At 34.3% G+C, this 10,267-nt stretch overlaps 1 protein-coding gene across 3 annotated transcripts in view; it reads right to left on the reverse strand.

Annotated features, from left to right (window-relative positions):
- Window positions 1–750: 750 nt before the first annotated feature.
- LOC107653122 (serine/threonine-protein kinase H1) overlaps window positions 751–10,267 on the reverse strand; it is a 14,579-nt gene continuing 5,062 nt past the window's right edge. For 2 of the 3 annotated variants that reach the window (XM_016439759.1, XM_016439757.1), the window contains exons 2-5: window positions 9,516–9,558; window positions 8,811–9,338; window positions 6,409–7,165; window positions 1,032–1,384 (exon numbers count right to left, since the gene is read on the reverse strand). In XM_016439759.1, the coding sequence (XP_016295245.1) occupies window positions 1,085–1,384; window positions 6,409–7,165; window positions 8,811–9,082 (1,329 nt within the window). In that variant the 5' untranslated portion in view covers window positions 9,083–9,338; window positions 9,516–9,558 and the 3' untranslated portion in view covers window positions 1,032–1,084. Of the gene's footprint in view, window positions 797–1,031; window positions 1,385–6,408; window positions 7,166–8,810; window positions 9,339–9,515; window positions 9,559–10,267 lie in introns of those variants that run through there. The other variant, XM_016439758.1, reaches the window with a different exon arrangement.

The raw sequence follows: 10,267 nt of genomic DNA on the forward strand, positions 1-10,267 counted from the left end.
TTTTCTTCAGTTTTTATTTTCAACAGTATACCATTCAAAAGTTTGGGGTTTGGATTTTTGAAATATCTTATGCTCATCAAGGCTGCATTTTTTTAAATTAAAAAAACAGTAAATATGATAATATTGTGAAATATTATCACAATATAAAACAGCTGCTTTCTATTTTAATACATTTTAAAATGTAATTTATTTCTGTGATGGAAAGCTGAATTTTTAGCATAATTACTCCAGTCTTCAGTGTCACATGATCCTTCAGAAATCATTCAAATCAAATCAATCAGTGTTGAAAACATTGTGCTGCTTTATCTTCTTGTGGAAACAGTAATACTTTTTTTCCATTTTATGATGAATTCAGTAATAAAATAGAACTTATATAAAATAGAGTTTTTTAACATTATACTTACATACTTACTGTCAATTTTGCTCAATTCAATGCATCCTTGCTGAATAAAAGTATTCATTCCTTCACTCAATCAGTCTACAGCGGCTCATCCTAATGTAAAAACACAGTCATATGAAAAGAATCAGGACAGAAAATCTGCAGATCAGACCATTTGAGATTACACTCCCTGCCCATTTGCATTTTAGTCTTAGATTATTCAGGGCTGAAAAATGTATATTTTAAAATAGAATGGTGAGTTTATTTAATTAGCTCATATTCATCTGATTAATGAAGGAATGAATGTGGGAGAACAGAGCAGAGGTGCTGATCTGTGCTTTTCTTTTTATAGTGGAGACTTTAAACTCCTGCGCTGTTCATCATGAGTAGGAGATCGCAAATAATATGTTGAAGATCCTGAAAAATGAATATAGCACCATCATATTAATATGATGCACACGATTTACCTGTCAGAAAAAGAATGATCTGCATTTTGACATTCACGTTTATCTAAAGGATTTAAAGGATCATGTGCATTTTTCATCTTTTAATTTTTTCCCTTGACATCCACTTATGATGCAATTCATTTCACTGATCATTTCTCTCTGATCTTTAGAATTAAGCAGGCTGTTGATAGCACAGATGAGTGATAGCGCTGTGGGATAAAATAATGGATCCATGCTAACAAGCCAAACCTTGAACTTGCTAAGCAGTGATCTTCAGGCATTGTGACCTGTCGCTGACCCCTAACCGTGATCCAGACCTCATCGATATCCGAGACCCAGGAGTAGAGCCCGAGCTGGGGCATCGAGAGGAGGCCCGTGACGCCCGCCGCTGGAGGTTTCGGGAAATGGAGCGGTGTAGGTTCTTGTTGGAGGAACAGGCTGCCATGCTGACCAGCCAAGGATGCTTAAGAGTTTCCTCAGCGGTCATCCGGCACTCGGGCTCAAGGGTCAGGAGACAATCGATGAAGCTTTTGGCCAATGTAGATACTGATTTCCATGGCTAAAAGAGAGATTGGGAGAGAAAAAGTTTGCCAGTATAATTAAAGTCCATTTATATCTCTCCACTTGTCTGGAGAGATTGTTCTGACATATATGAACGTGATTCAGTAGTCTTGAAAAGACTCCCAAGTAATGAAAAATCTTTAGCAGAATCCTTATATTGATCTCTGAATCAGTAACTCAGTAAGTTTGTAACTCAGTCCAGCAAACCCTCCTGCCCACATTTTTCCTGCATGAAATTGATTCATTGCTGGTTTTGCATTCAGTCTGTGTTTAGAACAGCATCAACTCATTACCGGTCTGAGAGCCAACACAGCACAGCTATGGCTGTAAATGTCACTGCGTACACAGACATGGATTCTGCCGGCATGGAGGCCGGACAGCCGTCTTCTGACCACCAATGACCTGTGCCACCGACGCTTCTGCCTCTTAAGCTGCATTAGAGATACAACATGGCATTTTCGCCTCGTCGCCGTTTGAATGTGAGGACATTAGTCAATAAATGTCAGCGGTTCTCAATAGATCTGTGACTCATCGCTAATTTGAAGTTAATAACTATCTCTGGCATAAGAGAAGCACTCAGAGGATTTTATTCTATGGTAAAACAGGACGAAAAACAAGAAAAAATGTAAACTGTGAATTGCAAAAAGTTTATAAAATAGGTGATTATGATTATAAATTGGATGAGCGATGAACAGGAAGATGGCACATTGTAAAGATCCTACATTTAGAATAATAAACAAAATTACCAGGAATAATTATTTGGAATGAACATCTTTCTTTCTTTCTTTCTCTCTTTCTTTCTTTCTTTCTTTCTTTCTTTTTCTTTCTCTTTCTTTCTTTCTTTCTTTCTTTCTTTCTTTCTTTCTTTCTTTCTTTCTTTCTATCAATCAATCAAATCAAAATAAATAAATAAATAAATTAAATTAAATAATTGAAAAAATAATAATTAAAATAATTTTATATATAATATAAAAAATTATAATTTTGAAAAAACGAATAATTATTTTGTAAATATTAAAACCAATAATTACAATTAAATAACAACAAATAAATAAATAAAAATAAATATTGATTGACTAATAAAAAACAATTTTGAAAAACTAATAAATAGTTAATAATTTTGTAAATATTACAACCAATAATTACAATTAGATAAACAAACAAATAAATAAAATAAATAGTAAAAAAAAAAAGTGATGAAATGTGATGTAATTATTAGTTTAGCCACTTCAAAGTAGAAATGCAATCCATGTTTTTGTCAAAATAAACTTCATCCATTAATTTCTAACATTGGGATTCTTCAAAAGGTTATACAAAGCAACAGGACAACAAGAATCATCGATATTAATGTGACAAAAAGTGTAAAACATTATAATTTTTTTTTTAAATTATCAATAAATTCTATTATTTAAAAAAAATTATAAAATTCATAATAATTATTAATAAAACCCAACGTAATTGTTCTGAATAAGATTTATCTATTTGTTGAACATCGGTATAAAACATTAAAATGACTGTAGAAGTAATATCAGCTGTGATTTTAACATCCTTTCCCTTACACATTATTTGCATGGACTGCAAAAGTTGATGATAACTGGGTGCTACACTCTGAAGTCAACATGAGGTCACATGACAATATAGCATAATGATGCACATTAAACTGTCTCATTGCAAGTAGTAAGCTATAGCATTCCATTCTGAACACAGCTTCTCTCACTCCCACACATTCAGTAAAGACAATTAATCAGCCATGAAATTGACAATTGCAAGTCTGCTGCTGACGAATGGATTTTAAAGAGGAGGTTTCATTCAAACACACACAGAAACACTTTCAAAAAAAGAAACCGTGTGTGAGTTTTACAAGAATACTTTAAAGTACATTAGTCTTGCTGTGGTCTGTGTCAACCGAAGTAAAGAATCCAGTAATTACATGAAGAAAAAGAGAGAAATCTAACATCAATAAAACATAGCGAGAGCCAAACGACTATCTCTGGTGTTCTGCGGTCCAATCTATCATTCTGTCCTGCCGAGTGATTGTGTATTCATGTGGTTAAATATATATGTATATACAGTATCTGTGCAGAAGTGTGGGTCCATACTCTGCATGCGTGCATGTGTTTAACCTATAAAGGACAGTCGACTAGTTTCTAATTACACACCATAGAACAGCATTTGAATTCACAGCGAGATGCAGATAAAAAATGAATTCTGAAATTAGGCTTTAATGAAAAAAGGTTCAGTCCTTATTTGAAGTCGTTTTTAAACTTTGTTGTTTTGGGTTCTCCAGAGTCTTTAATAAGTGTGTGAGTATAATCTGTGTAGTATTTAATGAGAGAAATCATCAGGTCAAACGAGTGAGATGAAACACATTTGCGCTGAATCGGCGCACAGCGTGTCGCCACTGCAAGATGTTGTGATTACCTTTAACATTAATATACATGAAATACAAGTAGGCGAAGAACTTAAAAATAGAATGCAAATTAAAAATCCACGGAAACATTAATCAGAAACCAAGCAGTATATTAACAAATAAGGAAATCTAAAAAAAAATGCACGTACCATTTTCTTGTGTTTTTTGTCGTTTCAAAAATCTAATTTTTGAGTAAAAATGTTATTAGCATTATAAAAGCTAAACGCAAATCTGCAAAGTGCAAATATTTTTGGAAATTGTAAATAAAACTTTTTTTTGGAGAAAATACTATTTCAGTCTTTCTACTTCAAATTGTCATGTTTAATTTACCTGCCATTTCTTTGTATTTCTTTTTTTTTTGTGTGAAATTTACTAGCAATTTCTGAGTGAAAATTATTTCAAAGTATTGTAAAATTTAATTTCAACGTATTAGTAAAATTTGAAGTTGTCAAACTATTTTTTATTGGCCTTTTTTAATTTTAGCATTTTAATCACTTTCCTTTGTCATGCTTTCAGGATAAAAAAAAAGTCCAAATTGTTAATTAAAGAGTGATTATTTGTGAAACCTAGAAATTCTGAAGTAAAAATGATTTTAAAGTAAATCCTACTCTTTTTTTTACTCTACAAGAACATGGGACAGCTTCAAACAGATGCATGGTAAAGCTGCACAAAAAAGGAATGAAAACAATAAATACTCAATGCAATTATCCAAATGGGTTAAACGGACAGACTTTAAGTCCATTAAGAGTCACTTTATAGCTTGTGTATCTATGCAAAGGAATGACATGGTGGATATTAACCCACTTATTACAGTCTTGCTCTACAGCTACCAATTATATTGTGACTCAGTAGTCCCAAACCAAAAAATTAAAAATAATAATTCCCACATGTGTCTGATTACTGTCTGTGAGCAGCAGGATTACAAATAGCGTTATAGTTAATGTTCTTTCTCTTCAAGAGAACAGCAATTATTGTTGTACAATTGCACCTATAATTTCACACCTCTGGGGGTTGGAAGTGATAAAGAAATGTGTGTGTCTGTGTGCGTTCGCAGTATAAGGGTGATAAAAGCCCTGTGGTGAATCTCCTCTCACCTCACACACACACACGCTCACACACCCTTGAGACGAGGCGAGTGGACGTGCTGTGGGTGGGCGACACATCAGTCAGGTAGCTGCTGGCTGTTTACACAGGTGACCGGATTTCACCTTCCCACACACACAAACTCTGTTTGCCCTTTAATTCACACTCGGCTGGATGTTTCATCGCTCTGCTGGGTCATTCCAGGCATCTCGGTGCTGGTGGTCTGGTTAGGCCATCATAAGCTTGAAGAGTGTATTCAATATAAATATGAATATACTATCATTACAGTAGCCCCCTAATATTTGCATACTTAAGGAACAATTAAAAATGTATGAATGCCATTGTGGCCTTAGATAACAAAATATATATTCTGGTTCAAATGTTAGGGGATGGTAGATCATTGAGAGACACTTACGTTCATCAAGGCTGCATTTATTTGATCAGAAATAAAAAAAACAGTAATGTTGTGAAATATTATAAAAATTTAAAGTAACTATTTTAATAATTAAAAGAAATATTTTTCTATTTGAATATATTTTAAAATGTAATTTATTCCTGTGAGGCAAAGCTGAATTTTCAGCATCATTACTCCAGTCTTCAGTGTCACATGGTCCTTCAGAAATAATTTTAATATGCTGATTTGCTGCTCAAGAAACATTTGTTATTATCAACATTGCTAATATTTTTGTATAAACTGACATTTTTTTTTCAGAACTCTCCGATGAAGATATAGTCTGCTAAAGAAAAGGTCTGTGTTTTTACACATGCAAAATATGGTTTGCATTAAGCCACCAAAATGAAAATGAGGAATAAATTCCTAATATATATTTAGGTTTTTGTGACAGGTGTGATTTTACTTTTCAGAAAATGTGCTGAAAATGTGCTCACCCTCAGGCCGTCCAAGATGTAGAAGAGTTTGTTTCTTCATCAGAACAGATTTGGAGAAATTTTGCATAACATCACTTGCTCACCAATGGATTCTCTCCAGTGAATGGGTGCCGTCAGAATGAGAGTCCAAACAGCTGATAAAAACATCACAATAATCCACAAGTGATTCACATGACTCCAGCCCATCAATTGACATTTTCTGAAGTAAAAAGCGGCACATTTTTAAGAAACAAATCCATCATTAAGACATTCTGAACTTCAAACTGTTGCTTCTTGAGTCTATCCATAATATTGCTTTCTCCAGAATTATTATGGATTATGGACTTAATTGTCGGCTTAAAGGTAAAATGTCTTGATGGATTTTCAATTCAAGATTGATGGACTGGAGTGGTGTGGATTCCAGTGATGTTTTTATCAGCTGTTTGGACTCTCATTCTGACGGCACCCATTCACTGCAGAGGATCCATTACTGAGCAAGTGATGCAATGCTACATTTCTCTAAATCTGATGAAGAAACAAACTCATCTACATCTTGGATGGCCTGAGGGTAAATTCAGCACATTTTCATTTTGACTGAACTGTTCCTTTAAACTCACAAATAAAAACACACATTGCGTGAGGAAAAGCATTGTGACACTCACATCTCCATGGAAACTGTAGCTGCCCCTGAGAATGACCCTGAAGAGACGCGGTCGGCTGCTCTGGTCGAAGGGCAGCGAGCCGCTCAGCAGGATATAAGTGATGACTCCCAGCGCCCACATATCCACAGCGCTGCTACAGGGTCTCTGCGCCAGCATCTCAGGGGCCAGGTACTCCGGCGTGCCGCAGAGTGTCCTCACAGCCCAATCTTTAGCCTGACAGCTCTTCTCAACATCTACAGAGTCAAAATTTGCATCCCGAGTCATAACAGCTGTATCTTCTCTGCTTTGATATGAAACCGTCATCTTGTTCTCCCAGCAAGCGAGTCCAAAGTCTGTTATGATCAATCGCGAGTCCTGTCCCGGATGGTAGTACAGCAGGTTTTCGGGTTTGAGGTCCCTGTGGATGACGCCCAGCGTGTGTAGATAGTGCAGCCCGCTGGACACCATCATCAAGGCCTTGGTGGCGTCCCGTTCTCTGAAGGTTCCTCGGGCGACCACGCGCTCCAGGAGCTCTCCTCCCGTGGCCAGCTCCAGAACCAGATAGATGCGATGCTGCGTCTCGAACACCTCGGCCAGGCGGATGACGTTGCTGTGGTTCACCCGTCGCAGGACCCCGAGCTCTGCTTGACAGGCCTCGTGACCCTCACGACCTTTGACCTCCAGAAGTTTTATGGCGAAGGGTTGGCGTGTGCGTCTGTGCTCAGCACGAACCACACGGCTGAAGCTGCCGCAGCCGATCAGAGCCTTGATGTCATACCTAAAACAAGATATGAACACCTGTGAGATACCATTACTGTTTTTAGTCATATTAAGAATTTATTTTTTTATTTTGCATTTTAATTTTAATTTGAGACCATTTTAATCATTTGGTTGTGTGTTTTTGTAATTTTTACATTTTATATAATAGTTTATAATATTTTTTATTTTGATATCTTACAATTTCTTTTTAATTTTAGTTATTTTTTAAATAATTTTGTTGTGCATTTTTGTCATTTTTATTAGTTTTTTGGTAACACTATTTTAAGGTGTCCTTGTTACACGTTACACATTACACGTACTTACTATAATAATAACAATACATTATGCATAATTACATGCAAGTAGCCCTAAGACAAACCCTAATCCTAACCATATAGTAAGTACATGTAGTTAATTAATATTACTCAGTACTTAAATGTATAATTACACTGTAACAAGGACACCTTAAAATGGAGTGTAACCATTTTTACATTTTTATTTAAATATGTTGATATAGTTTTTATTATTTTTTATTTTAGTTTTGTTTTTTTAGTACATTAAGTTACAAGGTTATTCATATTATTAGTTTTATTAATATTTTGTAATTATTTTTTATTTTCATACTTTCGGTTTTCATTTTAGGTAAATTTTTAGTAATTGTTTTCTGTGCTTTTTGTAATTTTTATTTATTTATTTATTTAATATGTTTATTTATTATTATTATTTTTTTTTTTTTTTACATCAACCTAAACTAATACAATTGAGAATGTTGCCTTGGCAGATATCTGACATAAAATAAGGTCTTTTTGTATTTAATTTTATTTTAATTCCAGTTAACGTAACAAATGTTTTGTGGTTTACATTTTAGTTGTAGTTAACTATAATAACCATGCATGTTAAACTAAATGAAAATGAGACATTTTTATTTGGCAACTAGCATGATTAAAATAAGGTTTTAATTAAATTTTTTTTACAAATATATTTTGTTTTTCATTTAAGTTATTGTTTATGTTATTTCAAGTAACAAAATAGTTTTTTTTAATGGTTTTATTTTAGTTAACTTTAATATGCACAGAAGCATCTGCTATGAGAGACTATTGTGTTGCTGTAATTGGATGCATCAAATTAAATTAAAATCACATTATTTCATAAATGAGATTTCATTATTACTTTTAGGCTGGTATTAAATGCTGTGAGTGGCACTGGTGGACTAATAAATATAATAAAGCATTTAATTATAGCAGGGATCTGTATTTGACACGTCATGTTTGATATCTTAATTCTGCAGTCCAGTCTAAAATAATAACGTTTATGGCATTGTGAAGATTCTTCGTAAAGGTTATGTTAGGAATGAAATACTAGCTTTGTGCTTACTGCATACTTTTGAGAGGCATAATAATATTTAACATCCATACAGTTTTTACTGTATTTTTAATCAAATAAATGCAGACTTGGTGAGACTTCTTTCAAAAACATATATATATTTTTTAAATTGTACCACCTCCAGATGTTTGAATGGTAGTGTATAAAACACAATTTTTGCTTAACTTTCAAATGCATACAGAAAATTCACATATTGTTCACAATATAGCATACATTCTCCATACTACTTGTACTATTTTTGCAGTACGGCAGATGCTATTCTGGAAACACAACATCAGTACCTCGCTGTGACGCGTGGATCAAACTTTGCACGAAACTTTGCATTAGGATTCGTCATCCGCTCCTCCAGATGAACCGATTCTTTGACTCCTTCTGATATTCCTCCTCGGGAAGCCCTTCTGTCACTTCTCCTCCTCCAAAGCCAAGCTTGTTGTTTCTCTTTACATTTTTCCCTGTCAGTCTCTTGTTTCTTGACGTTCACAACATAATTGATAAGGCAAAAATATCCATTTTTAGAGGGCTCAGGTAACACTTTGCCAGAACTACTTCCCATTATAAACACTTTACAGGGTGAGATGCGTGGAAATAATCCATCCAGATGCTTTTAGATGGGCTGACACTTGCCTAAGTGAATAAACCTTCACAGATCCTCCTAATGGACGCATGACTTTGGGCTGGTTTGAAGAGCAGCTGTTGCGCACCTGCACACGACTGCTGCATTTTCAGCACAAGTGCAACAACTCACACCTGAGTGATGGCTGTTTGATCCACGGCTATTTCAGGGGTCTTTTAACAACACCATCATTGCCCTGTAACAAAACAAAGAAAGCTTGATCACCTATGAATGAATCCATATATATATATATATATACACATCTTTTTTTTTAAAACACCTGACACAGTAAATGTTTGAAACTGATACGGTTATATTTATATAGCTATGAAAAAGGCAGGGTAAAAAAAAAACAAAGCACAGTAAGATAAACTTTGTAAATGCTGTTTGTGGGCATCCTTTTGTCTTGTGAATCCCTGAAATAAAATGAAATCCAACACAATAAAATAAAATACAATGCAATAATAATAAAAAAATAAGCATTAAAAAAAAATCTATTTGCAAACACTAAACAAGTAAAATCTATAAAGACAAACGACTAAGTTAAGAAAAAATTTAATTTTCAGTAAAAAAAAAAAAAAGGGCTCCATTTCCTGAAAATGATTGTGTGCTTCTAATTTTATACCAATAGTTTGAACAGGACCATTTATATTCTAACACAGCAATGGCTCTGTGTATAAAGCAAGGTTAAAAAAAAAAAAAAAAAGATTGATTCAGTCAGTGTGGAAGAACTTGACTGGTCTGCACAAAGCCAAGTCCTAACCCCAGCTGAACACCTCTGGTGTGACTTTAAATACAGACCTTGAGCCAAAAACTCAAATGTAATTTTCAGTAAAAAAAAAAAAAAAGGGCTCCATTTCCTGAAAATGACCCATGAACCTTCATGTAGGCTTATTAGGAGAAGAAGAGAAATATATGGAGAATTAATATTAATGGAATATATTTATAGACAAATATACCCTCCTGAGACCCTGTGGCCTCATATGAGGACATTATATTTTGATGTATTTCTCTGAGACTATACATGCCACAGTTTTAAGTCTGCATGTCATGTACAGAGCACATTCAGGGCTTTTCAGAGATACTAAATGTTTGGATGTTTCACTATGACCACTCCCTCTCCTT

Source organism: Sinocyclocheilus anshuiensis, unplaced genomic scaffold (assembly GCF_001515605.1).
Source record: "Sinocyclocheilus anshuiensis isolate Anshui unplaced genomic scaffold, SAMN03320099.WGS_v1.1 scaffold1328, whole genome shotgun sequence".
Classification (NCBI taxonomy): domain Eukaryota; kingdom Metazoa; phylum Chordata; class Actinopteri; order Cypriniformes; family Cyprinidae; genus Sinocyclocheilus; species Sinocyclocheilus anshuiensis.